The 18,188-nt window shown below is 36.9% G+C and overlaps 1 protein-coding gene across 10 annotated transcripts in view; it reads left to right on the top strand.

Annotated features, from left to right (window-relative positions):
* Nucleotides 1–18,188, top strand: part of HMGCLL1 (3-hydroxymethyl-3-methylglutaryl-CoA lyase like 1) — a 169,576-nt gene that overhangs the window by 73,358 nt on the left and 78,030 nt on the right. For all 10 annotated transcript variants that reach the window (XM_045843359.1, XM_045843356.1, XM_045843357.1 and 7 more), the window contains 2 exons: nucleotides 7,825–7,888; nucleotides 11,517–11,705. In XM_045843359.1, the coding sequence (XP_045699315.1) occupies nucleotides 7,825–7,888; nucleotides 11,517–11,705 (253 nt within the window). The remainder of the gene's footprint in view (nucleotides 1–7,824; nucleotides 7,889–11,516; nucleotides 11,706–18,188) is intronic.

Genomic DNA, 18,188 nt, shown 5'->3' with positions numbered 1-18,188 from the left:
TTTGCATACTCACAACTATAAACCTATTTTTGCCCACCCCTGTACATGTACCACATATTCTTTATACACTCACTGGTTGCTTGCATACCTTAGCTATTGTAAATAACGCTACAGTGAACACAGGGTATATATATCTTTTCAAATTAGTGTTTTCAGATTCTTCAGATACATACTTAGAAGTGGAATAGCTGGATCATATGGTAGTTCTATTTTTAATTTTTTGAGAAACCTACATACTATTTTCCATAGTGTCTGCACCAACTTACATTCCCACCAACAGTGCATGAGGGTTTCCTTTCCTTCATATCCTCGCCAACACTTATTATTTCTTCCGATAATAACCAGTCTAAAAAGTATGAGGGGATATTTCTTTATGGCTTTGATTTGTGTTACCCTAATACTTAGAAGTGTTGAAGAACTTTTTATGTGCCTGTTGCCCAACTGTGTGTCTTCCTTGGAAAACTGTTCAGATCCTCTGCCCACCTTTTAATCAGGTTTTTTTGCATGGTTTTTTTTTTTTGCTGTGGTTGTTGAGTTATATGAATTCTTTATATATTTTGGATATTAACCTCTTAATGGAACTGTCATTTCAAATATCTTCTCCCATTCAATTCATTGCCTTTTTTATTTTGTTGATGGTTTCCTTTGCTGTGCAGAAGCTTTTTAGTTTGATGTGGTCCCAATTACTTATTTTTGTGTATGTTTCCCTTGCTGTTGGAATCAGATCCACAAAAACATTGCTAAGACCAAAGTCCAGGAGCTTAGTGCCTATGTTTTCTTTTATATAATTTATGATTTTAGGTCTTACATTTAAGCCTTTAATCCCTTTAACTGGTTTTCCCTTTGAGAGATAATTTATAACTCAACACATTTATTCAAGAACTTGTGACCTACTTGTTTGTTAGGCACACTATTTAGGCCATGATGTATGTGTTGTATTTCCTGTCTTTCCATGTCTAATGCAAAGTGTTATTTTGGATTCTGAGCCTGATCCCAAGGGTAAGAGCAGCCTTGTTGAGTCTGATAATGAGCTTCTTATTTTGGGCTCAGTTTTTTAAATACACAGTGACTGACAGACTGTGTTTCTCGTGACTGGTACATCAAATACCTTCCACTGGATGATCTACCCCAATGGAATTCACTTGCACATACGGCACCATCTTCTTATAAATGGACAGCTTATTGATCAAGTTCCTTTACTACTTCTCCTGTTAAAACTAAGACCTTTGTGTTGGCCTAGAAGAGTAATTCAAATCATAAGTCAAAATATGGCACATAAAACTCTAAAAATCAGACATCTGTTAAAGCTATTTTCTTTTATACATGTGGTCTGTATGATGATTTATACTTTTTTTAGCCCTAGATATTATTGCATTGCTGCTGCATGCCGCATAAGAAATACCCAGAAATTGTTAACACATATAAAGCTGTGTTTGTGCAGTCAGGTCTAAATAGCCATCATATAGAGCCTTTGAGGAAAGAATGTTTTGACATTTCACATAGTTAGCATTTTAGAGCAAAGGAAGAATCTTAGCAGAATTACTCCTTGAGACCAAGGGTCAGTATTTTTTTACATCATCCACAGTGATAAGAGAATAATAGTTGCTCAGAAAATTATTTTTGGTGGGTTTATTAGAAAAGAAATGCTAATGGAACAGGTTGGCATATCCTGCACTGGTGCATCAGAGCAGCCCCTGCATTTAAATGTCTTGATTACCTTTAGACATATCACTCTGGGCCTTGCTTTTTTTTTTCTCCTGAGGTTAGCAATGGTTCACTCTCTTCACTCTAAGTGTTTGTGGCATTTATTCAAGGCTTTTACTGATCCTTTCCCTTTCTTTTTGCCAAGGTGATTGGAGGAACATAACTGTGGGAAGGTAGGCTTGGGTAAGGCCTAAGTGTAGGCGCTTTTTCATTGATTCAGTTCTACTAGGTAAAGTTGTCACAGACTTGGATGCCTCTGTTTTGCCATTTACCATGATCTTTCACAATATGGATGCTCCTTGACTTAGAATGGGGTTGTCCCAATAAACTTCATAAGTTGAAAATATTGTAAGGTGAAAATGCACTGAATACATCTAACCTACTGAATATCATAGTCTAGCCTACCTTAAACATGCTCAGGATAGCTACATTAGTTTACTGTCTGGCAAAATCTTCTGACACAAGGAATATACAGTAGAGCACCACGTGTTTATCCTAGTCTTCACAGCACTGACTAGGAATGGGACCTCACTGGCTCTGCCCAGCATCACATGAGAACACTGCACCACACGTGGCTAACCTGGGAAAAGGTAAAAATCCATGTTTGAAGCATGGCTTCTACTGAGTGCACATGGTTTTCTCACCATCCTAAAGTCAAACCATTATAATTCAGGGACTGTCTATACTGATAAATGGCTTCAATAAGCAGAAATAACTCATATTTTAATCCACAGAGATTGTAACACTGCTTTTTGTTAATTTTAATGCAATAAGCTTCAATATGATTGGTGATTTCTTTATTACTCTGTTATCCTAAACAATGATTTAAACCAAGTCTGAACTTCCAAATATATGCTATCGTCTCTAGCTACAGGATTTAGAACATTAGTAGCCTGGATCTAGCTATACATTTTTGTATAGATGAGTTTTATGAAAAATTATTCAGAAGGTGAAAAGACATTTTAACTAACATCGGTGTATTAATAATTCTTTACTCACGAATTATTTCATATAATATATTGTCTTTTGATGCCATGTGGAATATGACAATGAGAAATTAGTCTAATTTCAAAGAGTTACCAGAAGACTGGTAATAATTATTATATTGTTAAAAAAGCAAGTAAGTACATTAAGGGAGATACAGATAAGTCCTTTATTAAAGTTAAAATAATATTTTATTTTTTGGAGAAAGTTCATAGAGGAGTTAATAAAATAAAGTAATTAAAGCTAGGTAAATATATGGAATATACTCAGAAATAATGGCCTTTTCAGTCACAGCAGAAAATCTACAAAGAGCAAAGACACAGTGAAGAGAAATCTCAAGAAATGTTTGGGTAACAGGAAGAAATTTACTTTTACTTTTGGAGGCTATATAATGGAAGAGAGGTAGAAAGTTAGATTGAGATTTCACAAATTGCTGAACTGGAATACCCAATTTATTTGGTAGAAAATGGCAAGCCATCAAAAAATTTTCAAAGTGGAAAAATATCATCCTGGCTGGGTGGCTTGGTTGGTGGGAGCACCATCCCATACACCAAAAAGTTGTGGGTTCAACTTCAGGTCAGGGTACATACGTGGGTTGTGGGTTTTATCCTGGTCAGGACATGTGCAGGAGGAAGTCAGTCGATGTTTCTCTCACATCAATGTTTTGCTCTCCTTCTTCTCTATAAAAAAACAAAACAAAACCCATCTTCCTGTGAGGATAAAAAAAAGAAAACTATGTAGTGAGATCAATTCTCTAAGAATATTATTTTGGCAATAGATATTGGAGTAAAAATGAGTGGCATGAGACTAGAGGCAAGGAAAGCAGGTAGGTGTCTGTGGCTGTCTTGCAGAGGGTCCTCAGGGATTATGCTGTGTACTTGGTCTGTCATCAGCAGAGGCCACAGGCTACAGAGGTTGGAGGGTAAGAATTAACCAACCTTTCAATATGTTCTCAAAGGGTGACTATCAAGTGATTCAGCAGGATGGACTCAGGAAATGACTCTCATTTTTTAAAATGACAAATGCAGGGGAAACAGATCATCATTTTGGACATATTGAGCTTAATATGACACATCTGAATGTGTCAAACAACCAATCTGTAATATTCCCAAGGAGATTTGGTGGTGTTCCCAGAGTTATCTGCATAGAGGTGAGAGAGAGAGACTATGGGGGACTGAATTTATGCAGTGACCTTTTTTCCTATTCCTGTTACAAATACCTAAATATAGCAACTTTTAAAACATATAGCCAAGCTCAGAAAAGACAAGAAATTCCCCAGACTTTATCAAAGAAAATGTGATAAGCATGCAGGTTGATGCCACTAGCACATAGGGTATCTATCCCTAGTGACTTGCAATAGAATTTTAATGCCTACATGGGAAAAGATAGATGCTCTGTCTATCTAAAACATAAGTTTGTAACTGAGTATTCTTGGAGCTTGAAAACACCTCCTGGCCAGTGCAGTCACTGGAAACTATGCCTTGTATAGTTATGGATTGTGGATTTATAACATGTGAATAGAAACCTAACTGAGAAATTAAGGTAGAAGTGTGTCGTGGGACTGGTAAAGTCCTCAGGGGCAAGGGTGAGGAAGTCAGGTTTCCTTCACAGGGACATTTGAATAATACAAATTATTTGTATTCCTGTGGAACTTTTGTAGGAGCTAAGGCCACTATAAAAACACACTCACAGTAAAAAGTATAAACTTAACCACCAGTCCAGTCGATCAAAGATTGATAAAAATGCTGTGACCTAGTAGTGAGGATATTCCTGAGATTAGATACTGTCAAGTCTATTTAATATTACTTCTAGTTTTTTGTTTTTCATTTAATTTTTATTGTATTTTTTCCATTACCACTTAGTCCCCTTCTTCCCCTCCTACAGCAATCCCTACACTGTCGCCCATGTCCATGAGTCCTTTTTCCTATTTGTTCCCTCCCTCCACGCAAGAGAATCAGGCACTACAGGTGATTGCTCATTGCTGAGTGGTTTGCAATTTGACAGAATAATGGAACATTAAAAATTATTTTAGAATATTAATGGTTGGATTCCTTTTTCAAAGTTTCTGATTCAACTGGTTTAGAGTATATCCTAACCATCAGGGTTTTGTTTTGTTTTTGAAGCTCCCTAGGTGATTCTGCACAGCTAAGTTTGAGAACCGCTGTAATAGATTATCAGAGAAAAGCAGAAGTCGAGGAACTAATGTTAGCCGCTATTCAAACCAGACAATGTAGCATATTTTCATCATGATGGAGGTCTTTGCAGACTCGTGAAAATGCCTTACTTTTTACAAGTGGTTGGCAAGATTTTTCTGTAAAGGCTAGAGAGTAGTATTTTAGGTTTTGTGGTTCAGATGGCCTCTGTTTCAACTACTCAACTCTGATGTTATAGTACAAAAGTAGACATTGATAATAGCTAAACCGATGAGCATAGCTTTCTTCCAATAAAAATTTATTTCCCAGAGCGATGAGAAGGATTTGGCCTGTGTGCCTTAGTTTGCTGACCTCTGTTTTTAGAGTATTAAAGAATAGTAATGACACAGTTGAGAACCATCACATTCACTTTGGAGAAAGTAGCCCCATGTGTGAATAGGTTTAAGAAGTGAACCTACAAGGATGGAGAACATAGTAAGATGAAATGCATTGGAGTGTGAAGACCAGACAAAGTATAATCCTGGAAAGGACTAGCAGGAAAACTTGAGTGAATGAGAGAAAATGGAACTCTAGGGCACTTTTGGTGGGAATATAGACTGTTATAGCCACTGTGGAAAATAGTATGGAGTTTTCTCAAAAAATTGAAAGTGGCACTATTTTTTGACCCAGTGATTCCACTTATTGGAGTATATCCTAAGAAACCCAAAACACCAATTCAAAAGAATGTATGTACCCCTATGTTCATAGCAGCATTATTTATAATAGTCAAGGTTTAGAAACAGCCCAAGTACCCATCAGTAGAAGAGTGGATAAAAAAAGCTGGTACATTTACACGATGGAATGCTATGCAGCAATAAAAAAGAAGGGGTTCTTACCTTTTGCAACAGCATTGGTGGAAATGGAGACTATTATGCTAAGTGAAATAAGCCAAGCAATGAAAGACAAATACCATATCATGTCACTTTTAACTGGAATCTAAGGAACAAAATAAACTAACAAGCAAAATAGAATCAGCGGCACAGAAACAAGGAACAGACTGACAGCTGTCAGAGGAGAGGTGAGTGGGAGGGACTGGATGAAAGAAAGTGAAGGGATTAGCCAAAGACCATATATGCATGACCCACAGACACAGACACAGATAAGAGTGTGGTGATGGCCAGAGGGAAGAGGTGACAGGGACTGGGTTGAGGTGGACCAAGGAAGGGAAAATGGAGATATCTGTAGTAGTGTCAACAATATAAATAATGTAACCAAAAAAAAAAAAAAACACCAAGAAAATGGACTCAGACAGATTTAGGATTATGGCATAAAGTGGTGGCTGTGGTCAGGTAATAAAAATGCAGAAAAGGTTTGTTTCATATTATTTTGCATTTGTTATTTTTTGTTTTTCACATGTAAAGGAACAACAAATAAATGGATGGCTTGGATGTTCTATTTAATCACATCTAGATATTTTGGATTCAGAATCAATGTACTTATATTTCCAAACACACTATAATCATTATATCTGAATTGAAAATATTTATTCCTTTTCATCCTTAGCCACCTTTTCCAATGTTATGGTGGCACAAGAATACTTTTCCCATATTTTGATGAAATGTATAGCTTGTTTAAAGAATAAACTTAGTTGATAGTAATTGGAAAAGCAGAGAGATAGGTTTCCTGTCTAGCATCACTTTCGAATTTTATTTGAATTTGCCTCTGTCTCCTTCCCTGTCATCATAACTGCTTGCCTGGCTTAGGGACCTGTTTATTTAATGTGAAAACAACTTTATTCATATATTAATACCTTTGAAATTAGGTTACATCTTTAGAATCAATGGATATGTATTGAATCACTTAATATATTTTTTCTTACTCCAAAACCCGTTGTGAAATTCAACAGTCTTTTAGAATCCAGGAAATACAGTATTGTCTTCTCTCCTGTTTTTGCCTCTACCTTTCCTCTGACAACCACTTTCAGAGGTCCCAAGGACTTATATTTCTGGAAAACAAATCTGATCTTGTCAGTACCTTACCTAGTAATTGTGAGTGCCTCACAGTCATTTTGACTGACCTCCAAGTTCAAACTCCTTGGCATGGCGTTCACAGGCCTTGCTATCTAAAGCCTTTCATATTCGGGCCCGAAGAACCAGATCCCCAGACTCTTTTCCCACCACCCCTCTCTCCCTCATGTGTATTGCTTCATTCCTGACAATCAGATGCATGATGCATTATTTTAATACAAGTGTTGTAAAGCCTCTGAGGAAAGTTTAATAAAATGGGATTGGTGTTGAGCTGAAAATAGCTAAAACAGACTTTTTCTAAAGCTTAATACTTTAAGATGGAAATGTATCATTGTCCTTGCAGGAGAGGCTTGACTTTTTATATTAAATTGTTGAAGAAGCTTATAGAATATCTTTATTTGGAGCCTTTTCAAAGCAGACTAGACACTCTTCTGTTTGGGATGATTTAGGTATACCCACGAGAGAGAAACAAGATGAACTTTGAGGTTGTGGCCAGCTGTAGGAGTTTTGGGGTGATTAATGACTATCTAAATGAGGCCAAGACATCCAGATGGGAATGGAGAGAGAAATCCAGTTAGTCATCTACATGCTTTTTCTATATGGTTCCAAAAACCTGGATAGTTTAATGTATGCACTTATTTAAAGCAAACTATTTATTTCACTGGTATTTTCTGCTTTGAATGTTCACATGTTGCTATGGTATAAACAACCCCACAAGATAAACCCCTGTTATCTTATTCCATCTGCCATCAAATAACACATATCAAATTGTAGTTATTAAAAACATAACCATGTGAATTAAATTGAAAATGTTCAGAAATTGTTTTTGTTTGGCCTGAGCATAAAATACTAATGAAGGAATAGTGTAAAATACTTCTGATGCATTTTTGGCTATTTGCTCATTTTTATAAAATGGAAACTAGGAAGTGACTTATCCACCATACTTACATTTGTATGGTTCTGTGTTTTAAATGCAGGTATGTGTCTTGTGTCCTGGGCTGTCCATATGAAGGAAGCATCACACCGCAAAAAGTGACTGAGGTAAGATATGCCTTCTGGTTCCCGGTAAAATGATGTATAGTATTGGTCTGATTTCCTTACTGTTTAGTGAATCTGCATAACAAAGACCAAAGGAAACTGTGAACTGGGAGACCTGCGATTGCTTAACTAATAGTTTCACTTTAACACTGAAGACCTATTTATTGCCTGTAGCTTTTCAAAATTAAATAACATTCGAATTTTATCTTGGGTGCCCAAAGCTGAAGGGAATCACAATGCCTGCTTTGTTTTTACGTGAGTGACCTTGCTGTCATTCCTGGCAGTTTGTGCACAATCTCTTTACCTTTGCCTTGGTTGCTCAGGGAGCATCCCTGTGTTTTTCTCTTGCGTATGTTTGGCACACAGATCAGAGAATGTACACTGCTTCAGCATTTTGTTCCTTTGGGATTCTTTAGCTCTTACTGCTGAGATACAAGTTGCTATTACAGAACAAGTTTACAGCAGTAGATTAGTGATTAAGGACTATTATTGAAGTTCATTTTTTACTTACTGCTCTTGTTTATTAACTGATACCAATGAATACAAAATGCCCCTTCTTTTAAATTATATTAAACTATCTCATAAGCTCATTTGGAAGTATATTGATGTGCACCTGTTATTAGGGTGTTAATGTTCATAAATTACTAATGTGGTACTGAAGCAGTGAAGATGGCATTGTTAGAAATCAAAATTTAGGCTGAATACACTTCCAGTTTGACAAAAGCCAATCCTGTTTTTGTGCACTCATTTGAACTTTTGAAATTTGCTGTAGATTTTTTAAATGAGGGACAGGTCATGGTCCATTATTTAAGCAAGACCTTTGCAACACAGAGGCAGATATACTGTAAAATAATGAAGCTTACGTGTTGTAGTCCTTCAGCTGCATGGTGTCTTTCCAGGACTCTGTTAGTTTGTATTCACAGTTATGTATTTTTTCCTTAAAGAACACTTCCATAATTGTCTAAATTCAGACTCCATAAAACCTGGATGTAACTCTGCCCATATACCAAACCCCTTGCTTTTCTGCCTGAGCCTCATGCCATCTCTGGATAGGCCACATGTACCCTCAGGCTCTCGACTCCTGCATCACAATGCTGGGCAGTTGCTGAAAAGAGTTATGTAACAGGAAGATTAGAAACATTAGGAATTCATCACCAACAGCCCTTAATGTGCCTTCTGAGGTATTCCAATGTATTTGTAGCCAACTACTCTCTTACTTTCTGAAATGACTAATGCAAATTTTGTTCACTCTCTAGTCTTTCAAGGCCCTAGTCCTTCCCTTTACTTAATTCCCTGTATATTCAGCTGCTTAGACTCCTTATGTGGATAGTTGAACATGTTCAGCCTCTTTCATCTGAAAACTTTCTGTTTTTAAAAGATTTTATTTATTTATTAGAGAGAGGGGAAAGGAAGGGAGAAAGAGAAGAAGAGACATATTGATCACTTGCCTCTCACACCCACAACTGGGCACCTGGCCAGCAACCCAGGCATGTGCCATGACCGGGAATCAAACTGGTGATCTTTTCATTCATAAGCTGGCATTCAGTCCACTGAGCCACACCAGCCAGGATTGAAAACTTTCTTAACTGAGCACCCTCATCTAATTATTGACTATCTTCATCCTTCTAAACTTCTTCAAAGGACTGTCTGTAGTAGTGGCATTCATTTCTCCATGTGCCCCCAACTCTTCATCATACCCCGAGTTGACTTCTAGATCATCACTCCATTGAAATCCCTATTTATAAGATCACTGCTTTGCACTTGGCACCAAGAAATGCAAGATTATATTTTGTCCTCATCTTGACTTCTCAGCGGAATTTGGGAGTAGTGACTCTGTCCCAAATTCTGTCCTTTCTGCAACACTTTTGTATTCCTTGTATTCCCTCAATACCACACTTACGATTTTCCTTTGAAGCCTCATTCTCTTTCTTTGCCCACTGAGAATTCTAGCATTTAATAGGCAGTAGAAGAAGATGAGCAGTATGTTTTTTTATCCAAGTTTCCATTCAATAATAGTCTTCTAAGGTAGACTAGGTCTACCTTCTGAGTCCCCTACATTCTGTTTTTGAAATTGTTATTGATATTGCCTTTCTGAAAAACAAATCTGATTTTATTCCCACTACCCCAAATTCTGTCATGCCTTTCTATTGCTCTTCTAATAGAATCCTCAACCAAAATTTTGAACTTTTTGCAAGGCTCTGTATGGTCTTCCCCACGCCTAACTCTCAGGTTCATTGAGCTTCATTCCCCTTTGGTTTTTGCTTCTTGTCTCACTACCCCTTACATTTGAGTTTTTTCCTATTTGGAATGCTCTTTGCATTTTTTATTTCAGCTGCCTAGAACACACTCACTTCTACATTTGATATTCTACCTGGAATATTCTTCTCATACACTTTTTTCTCATCCTCTTCAACACGTTAATGCTTAGTTTATCATAAGTTGTCACTTGGGCCCTTGCTGCTTGACAGATCTAGGTCAATTTTCTTTGCCATATGCTCTTAGAATCCTGTTTCTTTGTTTCTTTGTCTAGAAATTCTTATTTTAGCTGTAATTACATATGCCCAAATGGAATTGATTAAGGTCTGTCCTCATTTGACTCCAGGCTCTCTAACAGCCTGAACCATCTCAATACTTGTCTGCCCATCATTTACCGGCACCTAGCACAGTGCCTAGCATGAAATGGCACTGAAGAAATTCTTAATAAATGAGTTAATGAGTGACCCTGTGCCATATTTTGTACAAAGTGGTTTGTACAATATATTCTCATTTTTATTGCTAAATATGTCATTATTGACATCACTGTTATTCTAATTCTTTAAAAAATAAGGATGAGAAAATATGCTCAATAAGGGTATTCTGTTGTCAGTTTTTTAGAGACTAGGGACTGAAGTTTAAAGAGGTTCATTTTCTGCTCAGTATCACATGACTAACATGGGTGACAGCTGAGATTAAATCCAGGCCTGTCGGACTCCAGAACCCACGTCTTTATCAATATACCACACTGCCTTCATGCAAATTCTTACTGCTCTTCAGAGTAGCCTCAGCTGTTTAGCTTGAAGGGACCTTGCCATATATCTCTTTAAAATATCACTACTTTGCACTTGAGTCAAAAAATGCAAGATCGTCCATATATGAGCCAGAAAAATTAAGCCAGAAATCCTTAGTTACTCTACTAAGTATTATAAAGCTAGTATTTATGATAATTAAAAAGCTACTGAATGATAGAACTGAAGCTGGTATTGATAATTTTTGACCTCTAATACCTCGAGAAATGTTACTTCCAAAGTAAATTTGGAATGCTTCTGTTTAATTAAAGAGTTGAGAAAAGTAAATCTGCCATAGTTAAAATTGTAGTTTATAATTTGTAATTAAACATGTAAATCAATAGATGATATGATTGTAAAGCAAACTTGAATATGAAGAAAAGGTACTTACAGTAATGTCATTCAGGGCTTTGTATAATACTCAGGACTTAATGAACATGTAACTGGGCCAGAAAACTAAAATGTTTTCCATGGATGTGTCCTGATCTTAGTTATGATTTTTACCCTTGGATGATGTTTGCTGAGGAACAGTAGAGTGTGAGTCTGTTCATTTCCACCGTTTTATAAGTTCTGTACCTGCCCCACAGGTATCGAAGAGATTGTACAGCATGGGCTGTTACGAGATCTCCCTGGGAGACACAATTGGAGTAGGAACTCCAGGAAGCATGAGGAGAATGCTGGAAAGTGTCATGAAGGAAATACCACCCAGTGTTCTTGCCGTTCACTGTCATGACACGTACGGACAGGCCTTAGCCAATATCCTCACGGCCCTTCAGGTATTTTGTGTTATTTGTATGTATGCAAGATGTGTATCTTTATTTATAATATAAACATGTTAAGAGCTGTGGTGAAATAACATTTTAAAATTTCTGTGGATGTCATGTTTGAATAGTGCCTGCTACCTGGCAAGCACTTGGGAGGTATTTGCCAATTGCACGTGTTTTTTGAGGGTAACGATGTCTCTTATTACTGCTCATTTGATTTGATAAAATTCCTGAATTTGTTCTCCTTCACATGTTAATCCTCTTAAAGCTGAAAAAAGCCTGTTTTCAGCTCCTATGTGCTTTCAGCCATAAAATATCACAGGTTGAAATATGATAGCATTTTGAGGAGTACAAAGTGCAAAGATAGAGGAGCACACTGTTGGTACCATGTCGCTGGTGTTCTTGTTGGTAATTTGGTGCTCTGTGATGAGGAGGTGTGGTGTCAAAATGCAGGATGTTGTTGAGCATACTTTTGAAAGAACCCCTGTTTTAAATCAGGTGTATTCTGTTAGATGGGCAAAATGAAGAGATCTAGAAAGTTGGAGGATTAAAAAGTGTTTATTAATTCTAATGATAGCTCAGTCATTTTGAATATATGTAAAAGAATAGATAAATAGCATTTTAAGGGTACTGTGTGAAAATTAGTCTCTTAAATACAGCTAAAAATAGATTCATTTGATGTCCTTAGGACAGAAGATTTTGATGACTAAAGATAAGACTCTATGAAAGCATTTTGCTGAAGCTGAAAGTCAGTATGTAAAGCTTAATGTCACAGTCCTGAAGTGTACAGTTGCTTGGCATGAGTTAAAAACAATGTGAAGATCAAGCCCCATAAGGGCTTATTTTGACTTTGTAACATATGTGCACAAATCCTTATTTATCCTCTGGAAGCAGGCAAGGAACATTGTATTAAATTAGAAGAGAAAATCATACCCATGGACTTTTGGACGTGGGAATTTTTACGATTTTCCTTCCCTAGGTATTTCAGTTCCTAAAACAATAGAGAACTAGGCATCACTTCAGGATTTTGTGTTCAGCTGCAACTGTAACTTATTAAGTGTTCCTAACCAGCAAGTTCCTAAGTTCCTGAAGAGGTGTGTCTCAATGCGTCCTGGCTTTCTCTGTCTCTCCGCCTCTCTATTCTCTCTCCCTTCTCCCTCTTCTCTGTTTGGATATATCATCTATATGGCAATACATTGAATAATTATTTTATTTCTGTATTATTATACAATGAATGATAGTTTAGTTCTTTAGGAAACAGGTCTACAGCACAAAGTCTGGGAACCCGAACTTCTGATTCTGGACACACTGCCTCTTGAAAATGCCCAAATGCCAAGTATCGCTGAAACCACATTGTGATGTTAACAGTTTGGGAAGGCCCATCTGATAGGGTAATGTTTGAAATGAGATCTAAAGAATGAGAAGGAACTAACCCCAGTAAGGGGTGTGTGCGTGTGTGCACACATGTGCACCAGTCTGTGAAAACAATACTTTAAGCAGATGAAACACCATTTGGGCAAAAGGCCTTGAGAGAGGGGTGGATCTTGTCCTAGGACCTAAAAGAAGACCAGTATATTCACAGGAGAAACTAAGCTTTAATAACATTTGCTGAATTAGTTGAATTGCGTAGTCTTTACTTATACAGAGATGAGAACTGAAATCCTAGAGCCTTTGCCCATCTTGGAACAGCCGGACAAGGGAGCACGAAACAACACGGGACCCAAGCTAGATGGGGAACACGGGCGAGAACTGGTGTAAGGCTGAGATTCCCCAAGGCACCACACCCTCATCCAGGGGCGAGCCAGCAATAATTGCATCTCACAAAGGGAGAAGGCAAGCACATTCATTCTTATGGCCTGGCCTTGGGTTGGAGGAGAAATACAAAGTCTCCCTTTGTCCATCATAACATTTTCTCCACCCTCATGTGGGTTCAGGGTTCAGATTCCCATTGCCTGCAGAATTTGAAAGACCCCAGAACATAAATTACTTTGAAAAGGCTGGTGGTTAGTAGTACCTTTAGGTATGAAAAAGCTTCTCAGAAGTATCTAGTTTAAGCCTGGCTGCGGGGGGTTGGGGGGGGGGTGTGTGGGTGTGTGTAGGCAGGCATGGGTGTTCTGCTTCTCAGCCGCTCCTGTGGTGGTTAGTAGTGTGACTGTAAGCATCTGTGACTATTTGCTGCTCCTTTCCTATGTGTCCAAGCTCTCTGAATACATGGAGGGTAGGAGGGAGACCAGTGTGCTGTGACGTTGCTCCAGAGCTTAGGTTAGGCTCACAGCATCAAAAGTGAAGTGGATGACAGTGCCTTGTGTAATACACAATATGATGCTAGGCTGGATAGCCCAGTGTAAGTGAACGATTGAGGAAACAGTCAAGACGTAGTGATCTGATGAGGAAGCTAAAACTTAGAGTTGTGGAGGATTTTCTTTTTGCTTTTTCTGCCATCCACTTTCACATAGTCTGATAAACCAGTGACAACATAAGAAAGAAATATACAACTGCCAGTCTCTTTGAAACTGTGTGTAGCTAAAATAGTCTTTATGCTGACAAAGATAGCGGAATGCGGTCCTCGAATGTCACTGCACACACATGTGCTGGTCCCAGACAACACTGAGGACAGCAGGGTACTTTTCTCACCTCCCAGCCCCTCCCATAAACAGCAACAACAACAACAAAATAGCCGGGCTTACTTTTACTGGAGGAGAAAAAAATGTCTTGGAAAAAACTGTCAGTGTTTAAGTAGAAGGGAAATCAGAGAAAGTTTCACTTCATTATGAACAGGGCTAACCTTGGCTTCAGGAAGCAGTGGCCATACTTCATTTTTTAAAATGGAATCTTTGAAGTGGCTTCTAGTAAAACTGGTGTAAGATGTGGAGTGGATATCATTTGCTTTAATTTAGGGGTGTAGAAGCAGTTTACAGTGCTCCATGCTGGATGTTAATATTAAGGCAAGCAGACATGTAATAAGTGGAAACTTGGCCACATGGTAGGAAACAAAAAAAGAGTTATAAATAGAACATCCCCCTCAGTCTGGAAAGCACATACTAATTGTGTAGTAGAGGGTTGTGGAGAACTTTTTCTTGGGTTTCCAAGTTATTGTATTTTTAATGATATATACATATGACATAGGGCTGCATGTAGATGGTTATATGGAAGTCAAGAATTCATAATTATCAGAGGTACTTAATATAGAGAAATAATGTTCAGACTATAGATTTAAGTGTGGGATATTTATAATCACTCAAAACCAAAAGAACAAGAAAATGAGGTGAGAAAATGTACAACATTTTAGTAATAGAAGAAACGAATATGACCCAGTGTACTTGTCTTTTATGTAAAAATTGAGCTTCACCCCTCATATACTCCCAAGTATCTAAGTGAAATACCAGTGAACAAACTGTTTAATCTATTTAGTAGCAAACAATTGCACGGTTGTGATTTTTCTCCACTCAAGTGATTTGAGTCTTCCTAATTGGATAAAAACAGAGTAAAACAAATAAGATCCAATACCACAAATAACAATCCCACATTAATAGGTAGTACAGAGACAAAGCAGAGTAGGAAATATTTAACTTTCTCCTGAAAAAGTATTATGTGCCTTTTTTCTCAAACTTAATAGACTTTCAGCTTAATGTGCCTTTCCTCATAATGTTTTCCATATGCTTATTATTCTCTTTTAGAAAAACAAAATTATTTACCTAATTTTTACATTAAAACATTTTATATTAACTTTTACTAAACATGTTTAAATGCTACCAACAGTACATATTTTTTTCATGTAATTTGTTTTTGCCATTCTCAAGGATAATTTTTAAAACTTCCAGTCACAAGCCTGATGAGTTTGTCTCTCCATTTTGTATACACAGAAAGCATACTATTGAGAAATGGAGATGAGTTGCAGAGTTTCTGGAAGAACTGCCTTGGTGATAGTATACTTAGCACTATCATTACAGTCATTACAATTAACACTACTAATAATCATAAGAACATTTTTTATTTGAACAGTTCTTTAAACTTGATTGTACTTAGCTGAGCTTTTCGGGCTAAAAATAATTAAATTCTTATTATTTTTTAATTTTTTTCTTTAGTATTGAATTTATTGGGCTGACACTAGCTAACAAAATTATACAGGTTTCAGGTGCATAATTCCACAACACATCATCTGTATACTGTAGTGTGTGTGTTCAGCACCCCAAGTTAAGTCTCCCTCCATCACCATTAATCCCCCGTACTCTCCTCCACCTCCCCCTATCCTCCCTCCTCTCGGCAGTCACCACGCCATTGTCCATGTCCATGAGTTTTTTCTCTTCTTTTTCATTTTTGCCCAAACCTTCCACCCCAACCACCCAGCCTCCAAACCCCCAAATCCCCAAGTCCCCAAGCCCCCAAGCCCTGACCCTACCCAACAGCTATCAGCCTGCTCTCTATGAGTCTGTTTCTATTTTCCTTTTTAGTTCATTTTGTTCATTAGATTCCACATATGAGTGAAATCATATGATATTTGTCTCTCTCTGAATGGCTTATTTCACTTAGCATAATGCTGTCCAGATCCATCCATCTGTGGCAAAGGGGAAAATTTTGTTCTTCTTCTTCTTTTTTTATTACGACTGAGTAGTATTCCATTGTGTAAATGTACCATAGCTTTTTTTTATCAACTCATCTATCGATGGACCCTTGGACTTTTTCCAAATCTTGACTGCAACATCTAAAAGATGTTGCAATGAACATAGGAGTGCATATATTATTTCAAATTAGTGTTTGGGGTTTCTTCAGATAAATTCCCAAAAGTGGAATGAATCACTGTGTCATAAGACAGTTCCATTTTTAATTTTTGAAGGAACACCATACTGCTTTCCACAGTTGCTGGACAAATGTGTATTCCCACCAACAGTGTATGAAGGTTCCTTTTTCTCCACATCTTCATCTATACTTGTTGTTTATTGGTTTATTGAAGATAACTATTTTGACAAGTATGAGGTGATACATCATTTCAATTTTAATTTACATTTCTTTGATGATTAATGAGGTTGAGATCTTTTCTTATGTCTGTATGTCCATCTGTATGTCCTCTCTGAAGAGGTGTCTGCTCAGGTCCTTTGCCCATGTTTAATTGGATTATGTGTTTTTTTTGGTGTTGAGTTGTCTGAGTTCTTCATAAATCTTTGGATGTTAGCACCTTATCAGATGTTATATTGACAAATACATTCGTCCGTCCAGTGGGTTGTCTTTTAATTTTTTGATGGTTTCTTTTAAAAACTTTCTAGTTTGATGTAGTGCCATTTATTTATTTTTCTTTTGCTTTCTATGTTTGAGAAAACATATCAGAAAAAAAACATTATTAAAAGAAATGTAAAAGATTTTATTGCCTGTGTTTTCTCTAGAAGTTTTATGGTTTTGAGGCTTCCATTTAAGTCTTTAATCCATTTTGAGTTTATTCTTGTCTATAGTATAAGAAGGCCCAATTTTCCTAACACCATTTATTGAATAGACTGTCTTTACCCTGTTATATGTTCTTGCCTCCTTTGTCAAATATTATTTGACCATATAGACATGGGTTTATTTTTGGGCTCTCTATTCTGTTCCATTGATCTGTGTCTGTTTTTATACCAGTACCATGCTACTTTAATTACTATGGCCTTGCAGTTTTGTTTGATAAAAGGTAGTGTGATTCTTCCAACTTTGGTCCTCTTTCTCAAAATTACTGTGAATATTTGGGGTCTTTTGCAGTTCTATATAAATTTTTGAGTTATTCTAATTATGTGAAATATATCATTGGTGTTTTGATAGGAGTTGTGTTGAATTTATGGATTGCTTTTGGTAGTATGGATGTGTTAATGATGTTAATTCTTCCTATCCATGAACATGGTATATGCTTCCATTTCTTTGCATCTTTCTTAATTTCTTTCTTCAGTGCTTTATAATTTTCTGAATACAGGTCTTTTACATCCTTGGTTAAATATATTCCTAGGTATTTTTTTGATGCAATTGTTAGTGGGATTGTTTTCTTAGTTTCCCTTTCTGATAATTCATTATTAGTGTATACAAATGCAACTGGTTTCTGGATATTTATATTGTATCCTACTACTTTACTGAATTTATTTACCAGTTCTAGTATTTTTTGGTGGAATCTTTAGGATGCTCTACATACAGTATCATGTCATCTGCAAACAATGACAGTTTTACTTCTTTCTTTACAGTATGGATGCCTTTTATTTCTTCTTTTTGTCTGATTGCCATGGCTGGTCTTCCAGTGCTATGTTGAATAAGACTGATGAAAATGGACATCTCTGTCTTGTTCCTGATATTAAGAAAAATGCTTTTAGTTTTCCCCACTGAGTATGATATTAGCTATAGTTTTGTCATTAATGACCTTTATTAGGTCAAGATATGTTCTCTTTGTTACTACTTTCCTGAGAGTTTTTATCATACATGGATGCTGTATTTTGTCAAAAGCTTTCTTTGCCTCTGTTGTTATGATCATATGATTTTTATACTTGA

Source organism: Phyllostomus hastatus, unplaced genomic scaffold (genome assembly GCF_019186645.2).
Source record: "Phyllostomus hastatus isolate PE091 unplaced genomic scaffold, TTU_PhHast_1.1 phas_contig_40, whole genome shotgun sequence".
Lineage (NCBI taxonomy): Eukaryota > Metazoa > Chordata > Mammalia > Chiroptera > Phyllostomidae > Phyllostomus > Phyllostomus hastatus.
Note: the sequence above shows the minus strand (reverse complement) of the source record. Positions and strands in the feature narration are given on the sequence as shown.